The sequence below is a fragment of the Balaenoptera ricei genome, chromosome 15, assembly GCF_028023285.1.
Source record: "Balaenoptera ricei isolate mBalRic1 chromosome 15, mBalRic1.hap2, whole genome shotgun sequence".
NCBI classification, from domain to species: Eukaryota; Metazoa; Chordata; class Mammalia; order Artiodactyla; family Balaenopteridae; genus Balaenoptera; species Balaenoptera ricei.
Genome location: NC_082653.1, coordinates 49,066,333 through 49,094,223, shown reverse-complemented (window position 1 = coordinate 49,094,223; position 27,891 = coordinate 49,066,333). Strand labels below are relative to the sequence as shown.

General features: G+C 44.4%; 1 protein-coding gene across 3 annotated transcripts in view; it reads left to right on the top strand.

Moving 5' to 3' along the window:
- The first annotated feature begins 3,992 nt into the window (after positions 1–3,992).
- DTD1 (D-aminoacyl-tRNA deacylase 1) overlaps positions 3,993–27,891 on the top strand; it is a 118,730-nt gene continuing 94,831 nt past the window's right edge. The window contains exons 1-3 of one of the 3 annotated variants that reach the window (XM_059896359.1): positions 3,993–4,165; positions 8,550–8,640; positions 10,338–10,573. In XM_059896359.1, the coding sequence (XP_059752342.1) occupies positions 4,123–4,165; positions 8,550–8,640; positions 10,338–10,573 (370 nt within the window). In that variant the 5' untranslated portion in view covers positions 3,993–4,122. The remainder of the gene's footprint in view (positions 4,166–8,549; positions 8,641–10,337; positions 10,574–27,891) is intronic. The other 2 variants (XM_059896360.1, XM_059896358.1) reach the window with 2 other exon arrangements.

The window sequence follows — 27,891 nt, the reverse complement described above, 5'->3', positions numbered from 1 at the left end:
CGAGACACTAATAGAACACGTTATCGGGCACTGGAGTGATTGGAAGTTGCCAGGAAAAAAAAAAAAAAAAGTTGCCAGAAGATTATGAGGGAAAAACCATAGGGTAGCGATGGAGAATAATGGGGAACCAGGACTCTTAACTTTGTCTGTGTGGTCAGAGAAGTTCTCTCCGATGAGGAGGCATTTAAGCTGAAAATTAAAGGAAGGAGAGGAGCAAGACGGACAAAGAATGGGGGAAGAGCTTTCCAGGTGGAGGACCAGCGGATGCTGAGGTCCTGAGGTAGCAACAGATGGATTACCTGAGCAATTTAAAGAAGATCAGAGTCTGGGATGTGAAGACTTTATATTCTAGAAACCACTTTTATCTCTTACGGAGAATGGATTGGGTGAAGACAAAAGTGGCATTAAGGAGACCACTGAGCAGCTGTAGCAGATGCAGGTGAGAGATGACGGGGCCATGGAGCAGGATGGCACTGGGGCTGGAGAGAAGAGGGCACATGGGGTTCGTTTGGGGGAGTGAGGAGGTTTGTTGATGGACTAGATACTCAGGGAGAGGGAAAGAGCAATCATGAGTCACTTATGGCTGGAGGAAACAGTGGAGCCATTTATTTGAATCAGGATGGCCCAGCTGGTGGAGTGTGGGGGGCTTGGGGGGATTGCAATTCAGTCCTGGCACGAACCACCCAGACTTAGCACAGACCCTGCAAGTCTAAGGGCACGTCCCCAAAAGGGCAGCCCTCAGTTCAGATGCCAGGCGCACCTTGGGGGTCCCCAAGCCACCTTGACTTCTGACCAACTGGCTACAAATTTGGGAGTTTTTTATGACTCCTACAGGTTTGATAACTTACTGCAATGACTCACTGAACTCAAGAAAGCCTTATACTTACAGTTTTATTATAAAGGATACAAATCAGGACGAGCCAAACGAAGAAACACATCAGGCAAGGTCTGTGAAGGTCCCCAACAGAGAGCTTCAGTGCCCTCTCGGTGGAAGCCGGGTGCAGGCTCCTCAACTGTGTGTTCACCAGCCACGCTCTGCTAAGGTTCAGTGTCCACAGCTTTTATTGGGGTTCCATCTCATACGCACAACTGATGGGCTCATTTGCTGTGTGACTGAACTCAATCTCCAGCCCCATCCCACTATCCCTCCTCAAAGTCCCACCCTCTAACCACATGATTGGTCTTTCTGGTGACTGGCTCCCACCCTGAAATGTTTCATTAGGAACTCCTATCCCTTGGGAAATTCCAAGGATTTTAGAAGCTCCATGCCAGAAACCCAGAACAAAGAGCAAGTTCTTTTTTATACGGCAGGGGTGGAAAGCCTGAATCCCATTTTCAGTCTGTTAATTTGGTTCATGGAAGTGGAGAGGTCAAGAAGGCATTTGGAAGCACAAGCACAGAGGATGTGTTGGGAATGGAAATGAAAATGTGAGAGTCAGTAGCACAAGGTGGAATTCAAAAACATGAGGAGAGTGGTGATTTAGCTGGCAAAGGAGAGCGTGCAGAGGGAAGGAGGCACCGCAAGAGGTGCTGCTGGATGCTTTTGCCTCCTGATATTGACCTTTTTGAGCTCAATAAATGTGTAAAAAGAATCCTGGTGTTTTGGTATATTTTTAAAACGTTTTATTTTGAAATAAGTTACCTTCACTTATAGCCCAAGTGGTCAACATTTTACTTTGTTTGCTTTATCACTCTCTTTATTTTCTCTGTATATATCATTCTTCGCCAGATCTGTAAGTTGCAGATATGTTGTCCCTTTACTCCTAAGTACATGTGTGTATTTTCTAAAAACAAGGATGTTCTCTTACATAAAAATCAGGAAATTAATATTGATTCAATGCCATTATCAAATCCAGCAGTTCTCAAAGTGTTCTCTGAGATCCTCCTTAGAGGAGCTGAGATTTCCAACTATTTTTATAATAACATATAGACAATATTTGACTTTTTCATTCCTGTTCTTTCAAGAGTGTACAATGGGGTTTTCCAGAAGCTTCATGGTAAGTCAGGATCTCATTGCTCTAATGTCAGTATATAATGGATTTATTATTGTCATTTAAAAAATTATAATAAGTAAATATTTAACGATTTTTCTAGGTTGTAATTTCTAGTACAAGTAAAAATCTTAAGATATAAGCTATTTGGGGTGTTCAATAATTTTTGAGAATGTAAAGGGGTCTTGAGATCAAAATGTTTTGAGATATGTTGATTTAATGCAAAATTAAAAAAAAAATTTACCAATTGTCCCAATATGCACTTCTTTCTTTTTATATTTTTTCTGGCTAGGATAAAACTCAGTTCATGCATCACATTTAGTTTTCCTGTCTCTTTAAAAGTCCCCTTTAACTTGGAACGGTTCTTCAGACTTTCTTTTTCTTGACATTTTTGAAGGATCCTTCTAGTTATTTTGTAGAGTGTTCCTTAATTTAGGTTTGTCTGATGTTTCTTCATGATTGGATTCAGATTCTACATTTTTGGCAGAAATACCACAAAAGTGACATGGTGTCTTTCTTGGTGCAATATCAGAAGTATATGATGTTTGTTTGTCTCATTACTGGTGATGCTATCTTTGGCAATTTAGTGTGCAGTATTTAACACTCAAGTATATTGGTATGGTCTTTTCTGGCCAAATGACTCTTCCTTGTTCTCCATTTGAAGCTTTTTCTTGTAGGAGAGGAAAAAGTTTTTCTCACTCTCTTGAGGTCCCTGGCTGGGTCTGAAAATTAAAGTGACAAAGACAGATGAACAGGAGAAAAGCATACAAATTTATTTGTTTTACATGCCATGAGAGCCTTCATAAGGAGATGAAGACCCAAAGAAACAGACATGTGTAATTTTTGTTGTTAGGTTTGACGAAGCATGAGTAGTCATGGAGGAACATGATAGGTTAAGGAATATGAGGTAGGCAGAGTAAACTGGGGAAATTTAGCAAGGCCTGTTGGTTCAGATTCTTCTTGGTGTGCTTTTGTCTTTGGAGATAAGGCTGCTCCCTCCCTCCCAGTATAGATAGGGCACCTCTCATATTTATGACCTGTTTCAGGAGAGAAGGGTGGGGACCTGGGACCCTCTACCTGAGCACTTGCACCTGGACAGACATCTCCTACAGCAACAGATACAAAGAAACTATAAGGGACTGCAAATAACTGCACCCATGCACAGTCACAGGGGCAGTTATGAACAATAAGAAACAAAAAGGCCACAAACCAACTGCCACTTCTGAGGTGCCAGGAGGAAATGCAGGGCATAGCAGACCCAAGTTTGGTTCGGGAACATCCTGAACTCCCTCCCTCTACACCCACCAGCACTATTAGGCTGTAAGAAGAAGACACACTGAGAAGGGCTTGTTTTTATCAGAGATAATAATTTGTTAGGGTAATACTTGTACAGTCCTTTGCAGCTTTCTAACACTTTTGCACAGTAGATATTATTCAAATCTTCTAACAAGTCTGGGAGAGGGGCCAAGTATCAGTATTAGAGGAGGAATTACAATTACAGAATCACGTATCTGTGCACTGCCAGGGCACGGCTAGGTCAAATGAATACCTAAACAGTTAAATGGCTATTTTAGGCAGCAGATACTCTCCTGTCTGGTTTTTGAGGAGTTCCAGAGGCAGGAAGCCAAGGGAAAAAGTATTTGGGAGAATCTGGGGGCAGAAGGGTGGAAACATGGAAGGAGGCACACGATTAGGATTAGGATTCAGGACAAAGCTGGGATTCAGGGATGACTGTCTCTCAGGCCGGGGTTTGTGAAAAGAAACCGGGCCAGAAACTACTGTCTGGGCACCAGTGAGTCGGGCTGGGGTGTGGGGGCGGGGAAGGGGGTTGCGGGACTCCAGCGCCCGGGCGGGGCTCATTTAGCTGTACGCAGGACGGGACCAAGGGTGGGCGGGGCCGGACCGAGAGAGGGCGGGGCCTCTCGAGGGGCGGGGCCACACGGAGAGGTCAGATGGGCGGGACCAACCTGTGGTGGGCGCGGCCTACGTGGGCGGGCCGTCGACTCGCGGGTTCGGGGGGTCGGAGCGCGCTTCCAGGTGTCCCCGGCAGAGGGCGCGGGCAGCTGCGCAGCCCGCGGAGTCCCGAGGCCGGAAGCCGCGCGGCGCCGCCCCGCTCGCCCCAGCCGTCGCCATGAAGGCCGTGGTGCAGCGCGTCACCCGGGCCAGCGTCACAGGTCAGTCGGGCGGGGCCGGGCCGGGCTTGGACGCCCCCGGGCCGCCGCCGGCCGCGCGCGAGCCCGGCCCCCGCGGCCCCGAGTCCCCGCCGTCCCGGGGCGCCGTCCACGGGCTGCAGGGTCTCCGCTTAGTGTCGCGGTGACCGCGCCTCGTCGTCTTCTGCAGCGTTTCCTTTAGTCCGGAGCGCAGGTGGCCTCCCGCATCCCCCGAGCGTCCCCCGAGCATCCCCCGGCCCGCCCTTCCACGCGGTGTTGCACAGACGACGCGTGCGGAGCGTTTCCGGGGCACACACCCCCTCCCCAGCCTTCTGCTCCGCGTTTCTCTTTCTAGCCGGTTTTCTCCGTGTCCCGGTTCACCTGGAGCTTGACTCCCTTAAGGTGCCCGCTCGTGACAGGTGCTCGTAGGGGTGGGTTCTGACCGTGTCTGCCCACGTGACCCGGGTGGGAACCCAGAGGATCCAGGATGAGATGTTTCTCTTTTCCACCAGTTTCGTGTGAACCGAGCCACGCAACCATCAGTCATGGCTTGAACACTGCGGTCGTTTGAACATCAGGGGTCCAGATGATTAATAGGTAGAAGGAAGTCCTTTTAAAAACTCAAGCCAAGATAAGCAGAAATAGAGACACAGAGGTAGAGAACAAACGAATGGACACCAAGGGGGAAGGGGTGGGTGGGATGGATTGGGAGATGGGGATTGACATATATACACCTACACTATTGATACTATATATAAAATAGATAACTAATGAGAGCCTACTGTACAGCACAGGGAACTCTACTCAATGCTCTGTGGTGACCTAAATGGGAAGGAAATCTAAAGAAGAGGGGAGATATATACACATATAGCTGATTCACCTTGCTGTACAGCAGAAAGTAACACAACATTGTAAAGCAACTATACTCCAATTTAAAAAAAAACCTCGAGTGAAGATAGTATAAATGTTAAACTTTTTTTGAATGATTAACTTTACATTGTCTTCTAGTCTTTCCTATTTTTATTGGCAGAATTCTAATATTGTTTCAGTTCAAGTAGTTCTAGATATCCTTTCCTTCAAGCCTATACCATATGTGTGTTTCTATGTCCAGGAAAGTATAAATCTAAAAACGAAACAACAAAATCCCCTTAAGAAACAATCAAACTCAGTAAAACCACATATTTAGATTCGAGATTCTACTTTTCATTCCTGGCTAATGATTTCTAAGCTGTTCTGATAAGTGATTTTGGATATCGTCCTGGAGTAATAAGGGATAGTATAGCTCTGGGATTTATGGAATTTTAAAACAAACAAAGTGGGTTTGTTTTTGGTTTTTTTTTTAGCATTTTAATTAATAGGTAACTTCACTAAAACTGGGAAAATTCATAGATGAAAAGATTTTCTTGCTTTTTTTGAGAAGAATCTTGCAGCCTATGTGGTCATGATGACCAGTGAGCAGACTTTGGAGAATGTAAGTTTTGATCAGAATGGAGAACTCTCCATTGTGCTGATCTGGAATATCAAAAACACATTTCTGTGAGATTAGCTGAATAGTTTGAATGATATTAGTATGCTATTTAAATTGTATGCTTTTAGTTAAAAACAACAAATTAACTGTCTGAAAGAGTTAATAAGATGGAATTCTCTCACAGTGCTGGAGGAAACTTTGAGTTAGCCTTGCCTTCTACTTGCATTGTAATGGAGAGAGATTTTCTGATTCCTTTAGAATGTGACTGACTGGCTTCACTTCCGTGTGGCCTTTCTCAAACGGCATTTTATTTCAAAGGTTCTAAAATGTCACTTCCAGTTTTATAGGTGGGACAGAGTATTAGGAGTCACATATTACGTGGCAGGCTCACTTTATGAGCTTGGTCAGGCACATTTGATGCCTTAGCATGGTTATTGTGATAATCTAATTTTAAAAGCTTTATGACAGAACACTTCAAACATATTCATGTGGTTACACAGATGGAATAGTACAATAACCCCCATGTCCATCACTCAGCTTTATAAGCCGAAATCTGAATAGAATCATAGAATGTTGGGAAGAGATTGGTTGGGTTTGAATGTGTTCATTTGCGAGTTGGTGAATTCTTCTCAAAGAGGAAGTCTTGGGTGATGCCACTATACATGGCGTCAAATAAACATTGACCAAATAGCTCAGGTCTTTTCTAGCCCTGTGACCTTTTGTCTAAAATGGTGATTCTCAAGTTTTTCCCCTTGGAAATCCATTTGTCTATAATAAAACATCCCTTTAACCTCCTAATTCTTCTGCCTGAAGGAGGGACAAAACTTCTCCAAAATAAGAGAGCGAATTGTGTCATCTCAAGGCTTTGGTGCATAATTCATTTCTTATTAGGATAATACAACATTATAAAAATGTTGAAATTGTTCAAATAGTGATTTGAATCACTTCAATTAGTGATTCTACTTTTGAGAATCTATTCTAAGAAGATAATCCTAATTATAGAAAAAGCTTTAGAGGGATGAACAGGTGGAGCACAGAGGATCCTTAGGGCAGTGAAACTACTCTGTACGATACTGTCATGGTGGATACGTGTCATTACATTTGTCCAAACCAATAGAACGTCCAACACCAAGAGTGAGCCCTCATGTAAACTGTGGACTTTGAGTGATAATGAGGTGTCAGCGTATGTTCATCATTTGGAACAAATGTACCATCTGGAGGGGGACGTTGATAGTGGGGAGACTGCATGTGGGGCTGGGGGTATATGGGAAATCTCTGTACCCTCTGTTCAGTTTCGCTGTGAACCTAAAACTGCTCTATACACGAAAGTATACCGTGCTCCCAATGCAGGGGGCTTGGGTTCGATCCCTGGTCAGGGAACTAGATCCCGCATGGCGCAACTAAGATCCTGCGTGCCACAGCTAGGACCGGCTCAGCCAAAATAAATAAATCAATAAATATTCTTTAAAAAAGAGTTATTTCAGGGACAAACTGATGCTCGTGCTCCCCTCGTGTCTGTCAGATGGTCCCTTGTCAGACACCTGCAGGAAGAGGGTTTCTCACTCTTCCCTTAGCTTGCAGGATGTGGCAACATGGTACAGTCTGTGATGCCTTGTCAGGTATATTTATAAATATTATTATCTAGCAGAAGCAAATAACAAGAAAATGGCAGAGTTGACCTTTCTCCTGATTGGAACATTAGGTCAGTATACAATAAAATAACCAAACATCAATAATATAATGAGCTTTGGCAAAAAGTTGGCCACAAAAATTGAAAATTATGAAGATCAACATTTGAAATATGGATTTAGTTTCACCACCATAATGATGTGTCTTGACCTAAGTACTGTACCAGCACTGAGATACTGTCTAATGGTAGTAGAGTGTATATTTGACGCTAAATACATATGCAAATGTTTGGAATAGGAATCTATGTTCAAAGAATTTTTTTTATGCATGGGGTGCATCACTCAAAATGATTTGGAGGTCATTGGCTTAGAATGCAACCCTAGTAATAAACTGGGAAATAATAGAAGTTTGCTGACTTGAAGCTTAACTTTTATTTTTTAAAAAATTTATTTATTTATTTTAAATTAAATTTATTTATTTATTTATATTTTATTTTTGGCCGCGCTGGGTCTTCGTTGCTGTGTGTGGGCTTTCTCTAGTTGCAGCAAGCGGGAGCTACTCTTCTTTGTGGTGCGCAGGCTTCTCATTGCGGTGGCTTCTCTTGCTGCGGAGCACAGGCTCTAGGCGTGCGGGCTCAGTAGTTATGGCTCGTGGGCTCTAGAGTGCAGGCTCAGTAGTTGCGGCGCACGGGCTTAGTTGCTCCGTGGCACGTGGGATCTTCCCGGACTAGGGCTCAAACCCATGTCCCCTGCATTGGCAGGCAGATTCTTAACCACTGCACCACGAGGGAAGTCCCTGGAAGCTTAACTTTTAAACAGTTTTTCATGTATGATATATTTATCTTTTCTGCAATAAGTAGAGAAATCATTTATTTTTATGACATAAATGTTTTCCATTGTGCATTGTGTATTGTGTTATCAGGTTTGCTGATTTCCAAGAAAAGCAGGCATCTCCTTTTTGAGAATTAATATAGCAGAGCTGGATTCTCTGGGGAGAAAAACATTTGTTGTTACAGATGGGCAAACTCATAGAAAGTTTCAGGGGTCTCAACCAAGGTAGCACAGATGAAAACACGGCCTGAAAATCCTGTGTAATGGTTGTTCATTTCACAACTCATTCATTCCAAATGTAAAATCAGAATGGACAGAGTATGATTATCATACTGCATTGACGTAACCCCTTTCACGTTTCAGTACCTACCGACTTTGCCAAAGAAGTTACGAGAAGTATGTGTGATGTTTAAACTTTCCAGTGGATGCTCAAATGTGCTTCACGGCACCTGTTTGGTTTTCCCTTTTGTTTCCTTTCCAGTTGGTGGAGAACAGATAAGTGCCATCGGACGGGGCATCTGCGTGTTGCTGGGTATTTCCCTGGAAGATACGCAGAAGGAACTGGAGCACATGTAAGAGGCGGGTTTCCACGTCACTGCCTTTCTAGTGGGACGTGTACTGGTCATCTAGCTGGCTGGCTAGCTATTTAAAGAAATTATATATGTATACATATATGGAACTTCCATAGTAGTTTGCTCCTCTAAAGTGAGACTCTGTCAGTTTTACCCATGTCCCTTTTGATGCAGTGTGGTTATCTCTGTGTCACAGATGGGGAGAGCGAGGAAGAGCCGTCACCCAGTAAGTCAGCGACAGGGCAGGAGCACAGCGTAGCCTTTGTCCCTATTTGCTGCTGCAGCCTTGAACCATTCTCTTAGTGTGAAAACCAAGCTTCTTTTCATAGGAATGTTTTATGTTTTCAGTTTGAGCAGTATGATCTGGGCACTGTTTACACATGTTAAGAATGCCCAGTTGTTCACCGTTCACATTAGGATCTGGAGCTCAGAGAGGTTACATTACCTGCCGAAGGTCATGCACACGTCCTTAGCAAAAAGCCTGACTCCAGATTAGAACCTAGGCCACCTGGCCTGGGAGCCAGTGCTCTTTTTACTAAGGTGGGAGGTTTGTCATTGCTGTTGGCCCTTAGTACAGGCAGCCTCCCCCTCCTCATGTTCACTCTCCCCCCGCACCACTTTGCACATGTACTTCAGATGCTTGGATCCATTTTCTCTGCCCCTGGTGCCCAGAGCCTACATGTGACAGTTGCCCAGTTGTCCCTTTTGTATTAGGTTGAAAACCAGACTTGGAACCAAGCTCCCGCTAAGGTGTTGATGGCTAGTTCAATAACACTCACGGATGTTGGTATTTTAATAGCTGTCCCCTGGATACGCAAAGAGGCAGCGAAGTGGTGTAGTGGTTAAAAGCCGGGGGACTGGTCTGAATCTCTCCGTGGCTCTGACAAAATGGAGAGCTAGTACTTAACCTTGTTAAGAGCAATGACTCAACATAAGGCGGACCCCGCTGTGGAGAAGGGGTGATGAATAGCGCCCACCGCAGAGGGTGCCCATGTAAGGTGTCGGCGAATGAGTATTTGTTCAGGCTTTGAACGTGTCTTCAACATCATCCAAAAAGGTGGCTTCAAATGGTGGAATTGCAGCTTTCACGGAGGTAGTTCTTTGTCATTCGTCTCAAGTCTGACCTTATAAATGCTACCTGGTCCTCCTCCTTGCCAGGGTGGCCGTCCTTTGTCATCCACGGATATAGGGAAAGCCCCGCTGGGGCGTAAGGAGCATGTGACATAGTTGTCAAGGTGTCTTTCCCCAGATCTTTTTGCATATCTGCAACGACCATGAGTTTTCTCCAGGGTATTTGCTGAATTGTTCATTTTGAGACGTTCCAAGAAAGGGTATAAAAATGGGGCATCATTTATTCCAGTGTAAAGATGGAATTCTGTAAAAAATCAGAACTGAGCCCATGTTTTGACACATCCGGTTCCCACCGGAAGCGGCTATGAATTGGAGGGGCTGACAAAAAAAAAAAAAAAAGGAAATCACCAATCAACGCTAAGAGGTAGGACTATTATTACCCCTATTACAGATGCGGAAACTGAGGCACAGAGTAGAAAGTAACTTGCCTAAGGTCCCCCCTCCTGTAAGCGATGGAGCCAGCACAGTGTCCCTAGTGAGCAGGGTGCTGGTGACATTTGGGGGTGCGGGTGTGTCTGGGGGGGCTTGTGATTCTCCAGGTAGCTCTCACCCCTGTTTTCCCCCAGGGTCCGGAAGATCTTAAACCTGCGTGTGTTTGAGGATGAAGGTGGGAAACACTGGTCGAAGAGCGTGATGGACAAACAGTACGAGGTGCTGTGCATCAGCCAGTTCACCCTGCAGTGCGTCCTCAAGGGGAACAAGCCCGACTTCCACCTGGCGATGCCCTCAGAGCAGGCCGAGGGCTTCTACAACGGCTTCCTGGAGCAGCTGCGCAAGGCGTACCGGCCGGAGCTTGTCAAAGGTAGGCGGGAGCCCAGCGCCCAGGAGGGCGTCCCCTGGACACTTCCCGGCAGGGGAGAGGCAATCTGCAGATGCAACATTTCCTTTTCCAGAAAGTTCACTGTTTACGCTTATTGCTTTCTTAAAACAGCATAAGGGCCGCTGCCGCCACCGCTGTTGTGCGTGTCCTCTGAATGCCCCAGTACCGTTTACCCTTCTTCATTCTTCTGTCCACATTTGGAATGTTTAGCAACCCGGCAGTGCACTTGATATAGTGGTGGTTCCTGTCGGTTGCTTATCCTGCCCAACAGAGAAATACAGCTGCCAGCCGCAAATGGGAGCCATGTGTCATTTTAAATTTCTAGGAGCCATATTAAAAAAAAAGAAAAAGAAACAAGTGAAATTAATGTTAACACTGTATTTCATTTAGCCCAATATATCCACAATATTCTGATTTCACCCTGTAGTCAATGTACAGAGTTATTAATGAGATAACTCACATCCTTCTTCTTACTGAAGTCTTTCGGGCTCCCAGTGCATCTAGATTCAGACCAGTCACGTGTCCAGCGCCTGGTGACCGTGTGTAGCTCTCGGCTGTCATTTGGACAGTGTAGGCTTAACGGCGTGTCATGGGGACTGCCAGCCAAGCCTGACTGATCAAGATTAAGCCTAGAAAACACCTGAGAAGAGTGGGCCTGGTTCGTGGGAGGATTATGAATCGGAACTTATGAATCTTCTTAAGAGGGTGTGTTTCTAGTCTGTTTTCATGTTCCTTGTGTGCTTTTCCTTCAGAGTTACTGGGAAGCGTATATAGCCTCCTTTGGTGACACACCTCAGGGTGAGAACTTGCTCAGCAGGATGTCTGCTTCTGAGTCTGACTGCAGCTGCTCCTGCTGCTGTCGGACTCTCGTAGATGTTGAGTAGTTGTTAATAGTTGACTCTGCAGTGTTTCCTACACTTTAACTTTCTCTCAGTGGGTTAGACAAACCCAGGTCCCTCTGTTATTGGGCCTGTTTTCAACCGTAAGTAATAAAGTCACGACATGACTTTGGAGCTCTGTAGCAGAGTCCCACATCTCTGAGGGCCGTCAGCTTCTCAGATGGCTCGTGCTCTGAGGAGTGATGTTCCAGCCCCTCACTGGTATTTCCTTTCATTTTAATTCTCCTCTTACTTGTGTCAGGTGATCATTTGCCAAAAGGACTAATGGATTCTATGTGATCAGGACCCTCCCGCCTTAAATCAAATCCTGCTCTTTCCTTGGGTCCTGGTAGAGCAGAATATATTCGCTTCTTCTGGGAGCATCCAAGTTTAGAACTCCATTGGCATATCCGATCGTGGATGTCCACTGGGGTCCTCTGTCCGTCGTGGCTTTGCTGCAAACAAGGTTCTTCCCAGAATTAGCAATTAAGTCAAGTGCTTTGAATAATAATTTTTCTTGGCTGAGCCAAGGATTAATGCTGCCAGCATTGTCTTCTCTGCTTGATGTTAATAGAATCATCCCATTTCTGAGTAATCTCAGACGTATTTGGGGATGCACTGAAGTCCTTTGAAGGATGAGCAGAAGGAATGTCATGAAAGGGCTTCCCTGGTGGCGCAGTGGTTAAGAATCCGCCTGCCAGTGCAGGGGACACGGGTTCAAGCCCTGGTCCGGGAAGATCCCACATGCCGCAGAGCAACTAAGCCCATGTGCCACAACTACTGAGCCTGTGCTCTAGAGCCCACGTGCCACAACTAGTGAAGCCCTCACGCCTAGAGCCCGTGCTCTGCAAGAAGGGAAGCCACCGCAATGAGAAGCCCGTGCACCGCAACGAAGAGTAGCCCCCACTCACCGCAACTAGAGAAAGCCCGTGCGCAGCAACAAAGACCCAACGCAGCCAAAAATAAATAAATTTATATTAAAAAAAAAGGAATATCATGAAAGCACAGGTGAGGGCCCTTTCCATGGGAGAACAGTGATGGTCGTGAACGAATGCTTGAGTGAAAACAAAACCACTTTCATCTAAAGCCTTAAAGAGGAGCGTTTTATTATTCAGTGCTTTGTGTTCCTAAAAACACCTTTTACGTTTTGAAAAAAATCTGTATTTCATCCAGGTAATTATATGAAGTGCCTGAAACAATGTACTGTAAACAGTATAATTTTATAATGGATCAGAATTTAAGCTCATGGGATATGATACCTCTGATCATTTTGATGAAAAATCAACATGAATTATGCCATGGGTTTTAATCAGAATTTATTTTCTGCTCCTTTGGGCTTTCAGAGGCACTACAGTGATTTCCCAGGGCCTCACTCACTCTTCGCCTTTTATCTCCTTTATGGTCTTTAGTGGAACGAAGTGCAGGGAGCGTGTTTTACATGCTTGCTGTCTTTTGGTAAATTTTGAGATTCTGGCTTCCAGCTCCAGTATGGAAAGTCCTCTGTGACCTGGAGGGAAGATGGAACACAAACTGCTAAATACGTTTTCTTTCTTTTAGGATTTTCAGGACCTCTTTAGTGACTTTAAGGCTTAAAGGAGTTTAATTCAAAAACTAAAACATTTAACCCTAACCCTAAAAAATTTTTTAAAATTTCCAGTTTTATTGAGGTATAATTGACCTATAACACTCCATTAGTTTTAGTTGTACAACATGGTGATTTGATATACCCATATATTGTGAAATGATCACCACAATAAGATAACAGCCATCAACTCACATGGGTTGACAGTTAAGGTAAGGATGCTGTACCTCACATCCCCAGAACTTAGGTATCTTCTAACTGGAAGTTTGTACCTTTTGACCACCTGCACCCTCCAACTTTGGCAACCACCAGTCTCTTCTCTGTATTTATGGGTTTGTTTTTTTTAGGTTTCGTAATATAAGTAAGATCAGACAGTGTTTGTCTTTCTTTGTCTAACTTTTTTCACTCAGTGTAAAGCCCTCACGGTCCATCCATGTCGTCACGAATGGCAGGATCTCCTCCTTTTTTGTGGCTGACTGGAATCCCACTGTGTGGCTAGACCACATCTTCTTTATCCCTTCATCACCAGTGGACGTTTAGGTTGCTTCCATGTCTTGGCTGTTAGTTTAATTAGACATTTATTTTCACTCCCATCCTCTTTAATGACTGAAACCTTATTTCAAATGCGTATTTAATCTGCTTCTCTTACGTGTTGTTAAGGGCTGGATGGAGGGTGGGTCATTGTCCTTTTACTCCTCTCTCTTGCTTCTGCGCCTCCACTGGTACCCATTGACTTCTGGCGTTTTTGCCAGCTGCAGCTCCTCTGCACTGCCCAGCCGTGGCTCATGTGCTGGATGGCGAGTCTGCTGATCTTGGCTCCCGGCCTGCTCAGTGCTGTGACCCCAAGCGCTTTCCCTGGGTTCCGTGTGGAATGGGAACCCTGGAGGGCAAGCTGTTTATGGTGTGGTCCTCACATGTTTTTATTATAATTGTTACTATTATTAGTATTAGTGTAAATCATGCCAGAATACATCTGTCTGGGGCTTAGTATGTGCCAGGCGCCGTGCGAGAGTAAACCCTCTTCATGCTTACGTCACTGAACCCTCACAATGACCCTAGCAGGTGGGCACTGGGGTCACCCCCATTCTGCACATGAGAAGACTGAGGTGCGGCAGAGTAACCGAGGAAGGTCACTCAGCGTCTAAGTGGCAAAGCCGGGAATGGAACCAGCCGGCATCTCTAGAGCCCGAGCTTCATTCTATAACTCACCCCCTCTTGATTTGTTTTCCTTTTAATTATCCTTCTGAATTCATCACATCTATTGGGATGCCTTCTCTGCTGCTCAGACTCAAGTAGGTCCAGTAAGAGGGGAGCAGGAAGGCTTGAGGCCAGGTGGTCGTACATCTCGGAGCAGTGATGTTAATCCAGAATTTTAGTCCTGTTTCCGTTAGGGGAGATTTTACCGGTTCTTTCAAGTCATTTCTGTGCCTCCTGTGTCCGTAAGTCACTGTTTGTCTGCCTGCCCTGGGCGGGGCCCTGGGTATATGGTGCTGTCCCTGCTGTGAAGGAGCTTCCAGTCCGGTGGGGAGGGAGTGGGCACATGGCTGCTTCTGTTAGAGCAGAGAGGGCCTCTCATTCTGCAAAACCACCTCTGAAACTGCCAGAGCTCACGGCAAACCACCGATGACCTGTGGCTGGTCCAGAAGGGTGTGCACGCTTGTTTTCACTTTCATAAGATGCAGTCCAAAGAGCTGCTGCTGCCGGTGCCGGGGGCTTTCCCGTGCCCCCGCCGTCCCGCTGCCTTTGCCTGGGAACAGCTCTGACCCCGTGCAGCCTCTGCGCTGTGCACACACTCCCTTGTTTACCACTTGTGTATGAGCGAGTTCTCTCTACGGAAACAAGTGTGGGGCCAGAACCTTCTGTCATTCCGGTGTGATGCATGCTTTGAAGGACTGACCGACAAGGGTGGGTCTTAAGATAGCGGTGGCTGATGGTGTCTGTTCCCTGTTTACCTTCTTGACCCTTCACACTAATTCCCACCTGCAGGGTCGTTAACTCTTGATGCGTGTACTGGGCTTCTAAGTAGCACCCTGGCTACTCGCAGTGGAAACACCCCCGCTTGTTTCTCTTCCCCAGACTCTAGGGCCTCTTCCCCTTCTGTTGCCCTGACCTGGAGCACTGGACAGACGAACCTCAGAGCAGAGGTCGGGTTTACCAGGACTCTCCTGGTTTTAGCGCTGAAAACCCTGCATTCCCAGAAACTCTTTGGTCCAGGGCCAGCTGGGGCAGCTGGTCACCCTAGAAGCCGCCATGCAGCAGGGAGGTGCCCGGAGCTACCTGAGCCAGGTGGGGTCCTCAGTGCAGGGTGCACAGGTGCAGTCCTGTGAACATGGGAGGTGAGGTGGGGCTGAGGGTGACCGTCCTCCCCGCACCCACCTCATCTTATCCCCCAGGGCCTCCCCATATCGCTTGGCTTCTCGGGGTAGCTGGATTTCCACCATGGTGCCAGCAGTGGGTGCTCCAAGGGACAGGAAGTGGAAGCGCCAGCCCGTGAACCAGGCCTGGCAAGTGGCCCCACATCACTCCCCAGATGCTGTTGGTCAGAGCAGTTTCTCAGCCCACCCAGCTTCAAGGGGAGGGGTGGAGACCCACCTTGCAGTGGAAGGAGTGTCAGAGTTTGTGGCCATCTTTACCCCCACCCCAGCTCATAACTCTGGTACTCTCAAAGGGTTTTCTCTGGACCCTCTTCAAATAATTGCTGTAGGGGGAAAACCCTACCGCGCAAATCTATCAGTTCTCCCCTCTCCTGCAGAATGAGCCCGAGGTTAAGGGTGCTTTATTGGACCCCCAGCCTGAGTGGGCCCTCTGCAGCCAGGAATCTCCATCCTTCACATGAACACTGAAAGCACCGTTCAGTGGGGGTCATTCACCACTCTCATAGTTGAGATTTGAGCATGCATTGCTTTTATAGTTAGGAAAAAAACAAATGTTATACCAGAATGGAATAGTTGAAAAGAGGGATCTCCACTCTCAAGCGTCTTGTTCCAACTCCGAGCCGTTTGTGATGGACCCAGGAGAGCATTCACCCGTCAGCTTTGTTCAGCAAATCAGAAGCTTCCACGGTATTAAAAAGAGCTACCTGCGTATTCCCTGCAGGGCTGATCTGTCGTGGGCGGCAGAGCGCTAGAGAAATGTGGAAGGACGTGTCAGGAGTGCAGTAGCCGTCTGCCTGCCTCCCCTCTCTTCCCTCTGGGGGACCCCATCATACCCCGGCCCCTACAGGTGCATCTCGCAGAGAAGGTGCCAGAAGGAGGAAGACCACGTCTAGTCTTTGCTTCATGGTTAGTGTTTAATTTTTCATGGGTTTGCTTAATTTTCTTCTCTTTTTACTACTTAAAACATTTTAGCAGCATGAGTGGGCTTTCAGTGGAAGTCTATTTTATGTATTTTGGTGATGGCTGTGATGACAGAGGCATTAATGTTCATGTAAATTTAGGAAATCACAATGTGGGATCACATTTTCGCTGTGATCTGAATATGCAGACCCTGAATCAATAAGGTTTTAAACTCTTCCTATTTCCCCTGCTGAAAAATTCAGACTTTTCTTTTCATCCTGAGTTATTTCAAGTCTTTGGACGGTGACAACAGTGAAGGGAGTTTCTTTCCACCTATACCTGCATCTTCTTTTTAAAAATTGCCTTTATTTCTTCCGATTGAATTGCTATAATAGATTCTGCTGAGCAAGAAGAAAGAGCTGGTCTTGCAATTCACGGCCAGAAGTATGGAGGAAGCTCAGGAAAAGAGATAAAGGGGACGAAAGAGAATAAGAACAGGAGGTAGAAGGAGTCTGAGAGGAAGAGGATGGACGGGGCAGCACAGCTGCCAGGATGAGGCTGCCCTCATCTCCCTGGACCCAGAGGTATTCCTCACACAAAACAACTGAGCACAGACACCGTGTATGTGAGGTGCTGTGCCGTGTCCTCGGGGACCTGAACCACTGCCTTGTCACTGACCCTGGTTTTAGGTGACACAGACACTTAGGTGGGAAAGGAGAGCTGGTAAAATCAGGTGGTGGTTAACTTTGGAATAATCAACTAAGCAAATCAAGGAAATCATGAAGAGCTAGGATTTAAAAACAAAAAAGGGTAGAACTGGCCATTTGGGCAGAGGGAAGGTAAATTATGGTAGCTACAGAAATGATGTAGCGTAAGTGTAAAGCAAAAAGAGAAATGAGGAATTTGATCCTCAAAATACTGAAGAGAATAAAAGAAAAGGAAGGAAGAACAGAAAATATGCATGGATTTGGCCATAATCAGTCACACGTCTCTATGAAACTCCTGTGTGACAGCTTTGGGCCAGGCCGCAGTCTGCCAGGTGGGCTCTGTCGGCACTGCACCTTTTTGCGTGTGTGAGGCTGCAGTATCCCCAAAGCTTTGATCTTCTAGAGTTTTTACCACCTTATAGATGAAAATGGCATCTCATTGTGGTTCTAATGTGCAGGGTGTGTTTGAACATTTTTCAGATGTTTGAGTGACTTGTATTAAGTTTCTGTGAACTGTTCAGGTTCTTTATTTCTGTGAGCTTTTTACATAAGCTATGACTTGCAGATATTTTTTCATTTATTTTGTCATTTGTCCTTTGACCTTGCTTAGGGGATTATTTGCTAGACAGTCATTTTTCATCCTTAATTAGTTGATTGTCATTTTTTGGAACTGTTTGTTGGATTTTTTAATTTTTTTATTATTTTTTTATTTTTATTTTTTGTTTTTTATTTTATTCTGTTTTTTATGATTTTTTACATTCTTATTTATTTTTTGGCCACACTGTGCAGCTTGTGGGATGTGGGATATTAGTCCCCCATGTTTGTTGGATTTTTACTGTGCTCTTATATCGGGTAAGGTGTGTCTGGCCCACAGCGCTCTTTGGAGTTTTCCTAACTATTCTTTTTTTTGGCCGCACCACGTGGCTTGCAGGATCTTAGTTCCCTGACCAGGGATCGAACCAGGGCCGCTGGCAGTGAGAGCACCATGTCCTAACCACTGGACCACCAAGGAATTCCCCTAGCTATCCTTAATTGTTATTTTTCTATATGCATTTTAAAATAAGCTTGTCTAGTTCCAGAAAGTAATCTGTTATTTTTATTTGATTTGCATTAAATTTACAAATTCATAATTCCTTTGTTTCATGATAATAATTACTCTTAGCATATTTCCTTACCTCCCGTAACTGTTTTTTGGGACAAACTGCAGCCCTGGCAGGACACCAGCCCTCAGCCTACCCTGGACCCGTGCAGCTGAATGTGGCTGGAGACAACGTCCACATCAACTGGCCTCACGGTCATGACCTTGACCTGCAAGTTGACTCAGCAGTTGTGATACATCGGCCTGTTCATTCACTCGACTGTTTTCTCTCCTGAAAGCTCCATCCTCACCTTAGCTATTGACCTTACTTCTCATTTTCCTGAGAAAATGGAAGCACTCAGAAGAGAACCTCCAGAATTCCGTCTGCTCCACCTTCTAGCATCTGCACCAGGAACCGGCCTGCCTTCCTTCGAGGTGGCTGACCCCACGCTCTCACCTGTGCAGGGACTGAGCAGGGACGTTCTTCTGCCCCCTCTTCTGTCTCCTGAGTCAGTTTTGCTCCCTCCTCCCAGACCATCCCCACCGGCTTGCAGATGTGCTGTTGGTCCTCCCATCGTGGGGACAGCCTGTCAGCCGCACCTCCAGCTCCTGCCCCAGTTCTCTGCTCCACTTTACTGCGTGGTCTCTGGAGGGCTGTCTGCCCCCATCCCACTCCAGACCGCCTTTGCCCCTCTCACCGCTGTAACTGCTCTTGGCGAGGCGCCGTGCCCTCCACTTGGCCAGGTTAGTTCTTATCCTCAGCTCAGCAGCCCAACAGCAGGTTTAGTCCTGTTGCTTCCTCCCTCCTCTGTGGGACAGTAGTCCTTCACTGGGCGTTTAGGACTCTGCACTCTCCTGCTTTTCCTCCTGCTTCACCAATTGCCCCTTCTCCGTCCTTGGTTACTTCTTCCTACTTCCTCGGCTTTGTAACTTTAGAGGGCTCTGGCCTTTGAACTTTTCTCATTTACACTGGGCCCTTGGGCATCTTGTCCAATGGCTTTTAAAAGCCATCTAGGGAATTCCCTGGTGTTCCAGGACTCCACACTTCCATTGCAGGGGGCACAGTTTCGATCCCTGGTCAGGGAACTAAGATCCTTCAAGCTGCATGATGTGGCCAAAAAAATAAAATAAAAATTAAATTCTTAAAAGCTATCCATGTGCTGGTGACTCCTGAATTTCTCTTCCAGCCTGGACCTCCCTAGCCATTTTGTTGCTTTTTTTTTTGCCACGCTGCACAGCTTGAGGGGGTCTTGGTTCCTAGGCTGGGGATTGGGCCTGAGCTCCTATATTGGGAGCACTGAGTCCAAAACTCTGGACTAACAGAGAACCTCAGACCCCAGGGAATCTTAATCAGTGTGAGCTCTCTCAGAGGTCCTCATCTTGGCACCAAGACCTGGCTCTGCCCAACTGACTGCAAACACCAGTGCTGGGTGCCTCAGGCCAAACAACCAACAACACAGGAACACAGCCCCACCCATCAAAAAACGTGAGATGACAAAAAATATGTTACAGATGAAGGAGCAAGGTAAAAACCTACAAGATCAAATAAATGAAGAGGAAATAGGCAATCTACCTGAAAAAGAAATCAGAGTAAGGATAGTAAGCAAGATCCAAAATCTCGGAAATTGAATGGGGGCATGGATCGAGAAAATACAAGAAATGTTTAACGGGGACCTAGAAGAACTAAAGAACAAACAAATAGTGATGAACAACACAATAACTGAAATGAATAATACACTAGAAGGAATCAATAGCAGAATAACTGAGGCAGAAGGACGAATAAGTGAGCTGGAAGATAGAATGGTGGAAATAACTACCGAGGAGCAGAATAAAGAAGAAGAATGAAAAGAAATGAGGACAGTCTCAGAGACCTCTGGGACAACATTAAACGCACCAACATTCGAATTATAGGGGTCCCAGAAGGAGAAAAGAAAGAGAAAGGGTCGGAGAAAATATTTGAAGAGATTATAGTCAGAAACCTCCCTAACATGGTACAGGAAATAGTCACCCAAGTCCAGGAAGCTCAGAGAGCCCCATATTGGATAAACCCAAGGAGAAACATGCCGAGACACATATTAGTCAAACTAACAAAAATTAAATTCAAAGAAAAAATAATAAAAACAACAAAGGAGACAAGCCTCTTAGATAGCCTCATCCACCAGAGGGCAGACAGCAGAAGCAAGAAGAACTACAATCCTGTAGCCTGTGGAACAAAAACCACATTCACAGAAAGATAGACAAGATGAAAAGGCAGAGGGCTAGGTACCAGATGAAGGAACAAGATAAAACCTCAGAAAAACAAGTAAAGGAAGTGGAGATAGGCAACCTTCCAGAAAAAGAATTCAGAATAATGATAGTGGAGATGATCCAAGACCTTGGGAAAAGAATGGAGGCAAAGATAGAGAAGATGCAAGAAATGTTTAACAAAGACCTAGAAGAATTAAAGAACAAACAAACAGAGATGAACAATACAATAACTGAAATGAAAACTACACTAGAAGGAATCAATAGCAGAATAACTGAGGCAGAAGAATGGATAAGTGACCTGGAAGACAGAATGGTGGAATTCACTGCTGTGGAACAGAATAAAGAAAAAAGAATGAAAAGAAATGAAGACAGCCTAAGAGACCTCTGGGACAACATTAAACGCAACAACATTCACATTATAGGGGTCCCAGAAGGAGAAGAGAGAGAGAAAGGACCCAAGAAAATATTTGAAGAGATTATAGTCGAAAACTTCCCTAACATGGGAAAGGAAATAGCCACCCAAGTCCAGGAAGCACAGTGAGTCCCATACAGGATAAACCCAAGGAGAAACACGCCAAGACACATAGTAATCAAATTGGCAAAAATTAAAGACAAAGAAAAATTATTGAAAGCAGCAAGGGAAAAATGAAAAATAACATACAAGGGAACTCCCATAAGGTTAACAGCTGATTTCTCAGCAGAAACTCTACAAGCCAGAAGGGAGTGGCATGATATACTTAAAGTGATGAAAGGGAAAAACCTACAACCAAGATTCCTCTACCTGGCAAGGATCTCATTCAGATTCGATGGAGAAATCAAAAGCTTTACAGACAAGCAAAAGCTAAGAGAATTCAGCACCACCAAACCAGCTCTACAACAAATGCTAAAGGAACTTCTCTAAGTGGGAAACACAAGAGAAGAAAAGGATCTACAAAAACAAACCCAAAACAATTAAGAAAATGGTCATAGGAACATACACATCGATAATTACCTTAAATATGAATGGATTAAATGCTCCAACCAAAAGACACAGGCTCGCTGAGTGGATACAAAAACAAGACCCATATATGTGCTGTCTACAAGAGACCCACTTCAGATCTAGGGACACATACAGACTGAAAGTGAGGGGTTGGAAAAAGATATTCCATGCAAATGGAAATCAAAAGAAAGCTGGAGTAGCAATACTCATATCAGATAAAATAGACTTTAAGATAAAGATATGTTACAAGAGACAAGGAAGGACACTACATAATGATCAAGGGATCAATTCAAGAAGAAGATACAACAATTATATATGCACCCAACACAGGAACACCTCAATACATAAGGCAAGTGCTAACAGCTATAAAAGAGGAAATTGACAGTAACACAGTAATAGTGGGGGACTTTAACACCTCACATACACCAATGGACAGATCATCCAAAATGAAAATAAATAAGGAAACAGAAGCTTTAAATGGCACAATAGACCAGATAGATTTAATTGATATTTATAGGACATTCCATCCCAAAACAGCAGATTACACTTTCTTCTCAAGTGCGCACGGAATATTCTCCAGGATAGATCACATCTTGGGGCACAAATCAAGCCTCAGTAAATTTAAGAAAATTGAAATCATATCAAGCATCTTTTCTGACCACAACGCTATGAGATTAGAAATGAATTACAGGGAAAAAAACGTAAAAAACACAAACACATGGAGGCTAAACAATACGTTACTAAATAACCAAGAGATCACTGAAGAAATCAAAGAGGAAATCAAAAAATACCTAGAGACAAATGACAATGAAAACACAACGATCCAAAACCTATGGGATGCAGCAAAAGCAGTTCTAAGAGGGAAGTTTATAGCTATACAAGCCTACCTCAAGAAATAAGAAAAATCTCAAATAAACAATCTAACCTTACACCTAAAGGAACTAGAGAAAGAAGAACAAACAAAACCCAAAGTTAGCAGAAGGAAAGAAATCATAAAGATCAGAGCAGAAATAAATGAAATAGAAACAAAGAAAACAATAGCAAAGATCAATAAAACTAAAAGCTGGTTCTTTGAGAAGATAAACAAAATTGATAAACCATTAGCCAGACTCATCAAGAAAAAGAGGGAGAGAACTCAAATCAATAAAATTAGAAATGAAAAAGGAGAAGTTACAAGAGACACCGCAGAGATACAAAGCATCCTAAGAGACTACTACAAGCAACTCTATGCCAATAAAATGGACAACCTGGAAGAAATGGACAAATTCTTAGAAAGGTATAACCTTCCAAGACTGAACCAGGAAGAAATAGAAAATATGAACAGACAAGTCACAAGTAATGAAATTGAAACTGTGACAAAATCTTCCAACAAACAAAAGTCCAGGACCAGATGGCTTCACAGGTGACTTCTATCAAACATTTAGAGAAGAGCTAACATCCATCCTTCTCAAACTCTTCCAAGAAATTTCAGAGGAAGGAACACTCCCAAACTCATTCTATGAGGCCACCATCACCCTGATACCAAAACCAGACAAAGATACAACAAAAAAAGAAAATTACAGACCAAGATCACTGATGAATATAGATGCAAAAATCCTCAACAAAGTACTAGCAAACAGAATCCAACAACACATTAAAAGGATCATACACCATGATCAAGTGGGATCTATCCCAGGGATGCAAGGATTCTTCAATATATGCAAATCAATCAATGTGATACACCATATTAACAAATTGAAGAATAAAAACCATATGATCATCTCAATAGATGCAGAAAAAGCTTTTGACAAAATTCAACACCCATTTATGATAAAAACTCTCCAGAAGGTGGGCATAGAGGGAACCTACCCCAACATAATAAAGGCCATATACAACAAACCCACAGCAAACATCATTCTCAGTGGTGAAAACTGAAAGCATTTCCTCTAAGATCAGGAACAAGACAAGGATGTCCACTCTCACCACTATTATTTAACATAGTTCTGGAAGTCCTAGCCATGGCAATCAGAGAAGAAAAAGAAAGAAAAGGAATACAGATTGGAAAAGAAGAAGTAAAACTGTCACTGTTTGCAGATGACATGATATTATACATAGAGAATCCTAAAAATGCTACCAGAAAACTACTAGAGCTAATCAATGAATTTGGTAAAGTTGCAGGATACAAAATTAATGCACAGAAATCTCTTGCATTCCTATACACTAATGATGAAAAATCTGAAAGGGAAATTATGGAAACACTCCCATTTACCATTGCAACAAAAAGAATAAAATACCTAGGAATAAACCTACCTAGGGAGACAAAAGACCTGTATGCAGAAAACTGTAAGACACTGATGAAAGAAATTAAAGATGATATCAACAGATGGAGAGATACACCATGTTCTTGGATTGGAAGAATCAATATTGTGAAAATGACTATACTACCCAAAGCAATCTACAGATTCAATGCAATCCCTATCAAATTACCAATGGCATTTTTTACAGAACTAGGACAAAAAATCTTAAAGTTTGTATGGAGACACAAAAGACCCCGAATAGCCAAAGCAGTCTTGAGGGAAAAAAACGGAGCTGGAGGAATCAGACTCCCTGACTTCAGACTATACTACAAAGCTACAGTAATCAAGACAAAATGGTACTGGCACAAAAACAGAAACATAGATCAATGGAACAAGATAGAAAGCCCAGAGATAAACCCACACACCTATGGTCAACTAATCTATGACAAAGGAGGCAAGGATATACAATGGAGAAAAGACAGTCTCTTCAATAAGTGGTGCTGGGAAAACTGGACAGCTACATGTAAAAGAATGAAATTAGAACACTCCCTAACACCATACACAAAAATAAAGTCAAAATGGATTCGAGACCTAAATGTAAGACTGGACACTAGAAAACTCTTAGAGGAAAACATAGGAAGAACACTCTTTGACATAAATCACAGCAAGATCTTTTTTGATCCACCTCCTAGAGTAATGGAAATAAAAACAAAAATAAACAAATGGGACCTAATGAAACTTAAAAGCTTTTGCACAGCAAAGGAAACCATAAACAAGACGAAAAGACAACCCTCAGAATGGGAGAAAATATTTGCAAATGAAGCAAGTGACAAAGGATTCATCTTCAAAATATACAAACAGCTCGGGCAGCTCAATATAAAAAAAAAACCCAATTGAAAAATGGGTGGAAGACCTAAATAGACATTTCTTCAAAGAAGACATACTGATGGCCAAGAGGCACATGGAATGATGCTCAACATCAGTAAGTATTAGAGAACTGCAGATCAAAACTACAATGAGGTATCACCTCAGACCCGTCAGAATGGCTATCATCAAAAAATCTACAAACAATAAATTCTGGAGAGGGTGTGGAGAAAAGAGAACCCTCCTACACTGTTGGTGGGAATGTAAATTGATACAGCTGCTATGGAGAACAGTATTGAGGTTCATTACAAAACTAAAAATAGAAGTACCCAATGATGCAGCAGTCCCACTGCTGGGCATATACCCTGAGAAAACCATAATTCAAAAAGACACATGTACCCCAGTGTTCTTTGCAGCACTATTTACAATAGCCAGGACATGGAAGCAACCTAAATGTCCATCAACAGAGGAATGGATAAAGAAGATGTGTTACATGTAATTGAGTTGGCCAAAAAGTTCATTCAGGTTTTTCTGTAAGATGTTAGCAAGCCTGAACGAACTTTTTGGCCAACCCAATACAATGGAGTATTACTCAGCCATAAAAAGGAACGAAATTGGGTCATTTGTAGAGATGTGGATGGACCTAGAGACTCATACAGAGTGAAGTTAGAAAGAGAAAAACAAATATAGTAACATATACGTGGAATCTAGAAAAATGGTGCAGATGAAACTATTTGTAGGGCAGGAATAGAGACGCAGACATAGAGAACGGAGATGTGGACACAGAGCGGGAAGGGGAGGGTGGGACGAATTGGGAGATTAGGTTTGACATAAACACACTACCATGTGTAAAATAGCTAGTGGGAGCCTGCTGTATAGTACAGGGAACTCAGCTCAGTGCTCTGTGATGACCTAGATGGGTGGGATTGGGGGTGGGGGGTGGGAGGGAGGTCCAAGAGGGAGGGGATATATGTATACATATAGCTGATTCACTTCATTGTACAGCAGAAACTAACACAACATTGTAAAGCAATTATACTCCAATTTAAAAAAATAGTGTATTTCCTCCAGCTTCTATTGATAATATTTGACATGGCCACAGTGCACTTAATAAGACCAGGAAATTAACGTTGCTGAAGCACTGTCGACTGAACTACAGACCTTGCTTGAATTCTGGCAGTGTTCCCACTGGTGTCGTTTTCCTGGTCCCAGGATCCAGTCCGGAACCGACATTGCACTTGGTCGTTGCGTCTCTTCCTTAATCTCTTCCAGGGGATGACGGTTCCTGGGTCCTTCCTTGTCTTTTGTGGCCACTTCTGAAGGGTGGCTTGTTTGGTCAGTTTGTCTGTGTCCCGCAGCATGTGTTTGCCTGAAGTCTTCTCGACAATAGGTTGAGGTTGTGCGTTTTGGCAGGAACACCACGGAGGTGATCTTGTACATTAGATCCTGGGTACATGCTGTCGATCAGTCTGCTTATTTGCCAGATTTCTCTCTGGTCAAGTTATTCTTTTCCTCTTTGTGTAAATATCCTGTGTGGAGGTACTGTGAGACTATGCCAATATCCTGATATTCAACACACCCCGCCTACTGATTTTAGCTTCATCCCTGGTCTTTGTTGCAGCAGTTATCACTGAGGTGTTTGCCTAGTCGGTCCATCTTTTTAAGTGTCAGCTGTGCTGCCTGGGAGGCGGGAAAGGTCATCAGGGTGCCTTCGTTACTCGACTGTGAAAAAGCAGGTCACCACATAGTCTTTCTCAAGTTCAAAGGAGCGAGCTTCCCTTGCTAGCCAAGTGTTTCATTTTTAAATAGGAAGGGGAGTTGATTTTTTTCCAGTGTCTTTTTCTCTAAGTGTTAACCTGGTGAATGCCCTTCCTAATCAGGAGCTGTGCTGACTCACCCTTCACTGGTCACTGCACCGTGTTCCTCTGGTGTGTGTGCCTGCGAGAAACTTCCCACACGTTCCTGTACAGTTTTTGCCTCTGTATTCAAAGGGGAAAGTGGGCTATGCTTTTTTTTTGTATATCCAGTTTTTTTTTTTTAAATAGAGAGAAAGTCTTTATTTATTTATTTATTTACTCATTTATGGCTGTGTTGGGTCTTCGTTTCCGTGCGAGGGCTCTCTCCAGTTGCGGCAAGCGGGGCCCACTCCTCATCGCGGTGCGCGGGCCTCTCACCATCATGGCCTCTCTTGTTGCGGAGCACAGGCTCCAGACGCGCAGGCTCAGCAATTGTGGCTCACGGGCCCAGTTGCTCCGCGGTACGTGGGATCCTCCCAGACCAGGGCTCGAACCCGTGTCCCATGCATTGGCAGGCAGATTCTCAACCACCGCGCCACCAGGGAAGCCCCAGTTTTTATATTAGGGTAATACTAGCCTTGCAGGATAAATTGGAAAGCTTTTCGTTGTTTTCTGTTGGTCTGGACCAATTTAATCAACAGGAAGTATCTGTTTTAATAGATCTTGTTGGTCCAGCCCTTTGGGTGGCCTTCCTTGGTCACGGCCCTGGTCAGGATTCCCAGGACCCTTGAGCCCCTGTAGGCAGTTTGCCTGTGTCTCCTTTCCATCTGGAGTTTCAAATGCATCGGGAGGAAGCGTACAGATTTTTTGGGGGGGTGATTTAGAACGATCTCTGGATCTAGAATCATACCCTTTTCTCATTGTGGTTTGTTAGATGTATTTTCCCCCTTTGCTTTCTATCAGAGTTTTTTTTTTTTTTTAATTTATTTATTTATATTTTGGGCTGTGTTGTGTCTTCATTTCTGTGCGAGGGCTTTATCTAGTTTCGGCAAGCGGGGGCCACTCTTCATCGCGGTGCGCGGGCCTCTCACTGTCGCGGCCTCTCTTGTTGCGGAGCACAGGCTCCAGACGCGCAGGCTCAGTAGCTGTGGCTCACGGGCCTAGTTGCTCCGCGGCATGTGGGATCTTCCCAGACCAGGGCTCGAACCCGTGTGCCCTGCATTGGCAGGCAGATTCTCAACCACTGCGCCACCAGGGAAGCCCTCTATCAGAGTTTTTAATATTTTTTCAGAAAACTAGCTCTTAATTTATCAAGTCTGGTTATATTTTTTTGTTTGATATTTTATTATTTTCCCTTAATCTTCACTTTCGCAATTCTGTGCACCTTTTGTGTGTGTGGTTTATTTGGCTTCTTTTCCTGGTTCCTTACTTCACTTACTTTCAGTCTTCTTTCCTAATAGGTGCATTTAAGGTCCAAAACTTCAGTTTTGCTTGGCTCCTCTTTCCCCCATCAGCAGATCCCGCGGGCCTGACCTTTGACATACACACACAATCCAGCAGGTACACACGGCGTCTGCGGCCCCCGCCCCGGCCCGGCCGCCGCCTCTCCTCCCACCCAGATCGTCGCGACAGCTCCCTAGCGGGTCTTCCGCCTCCACAGCAGCCCGAGTGAGTCACT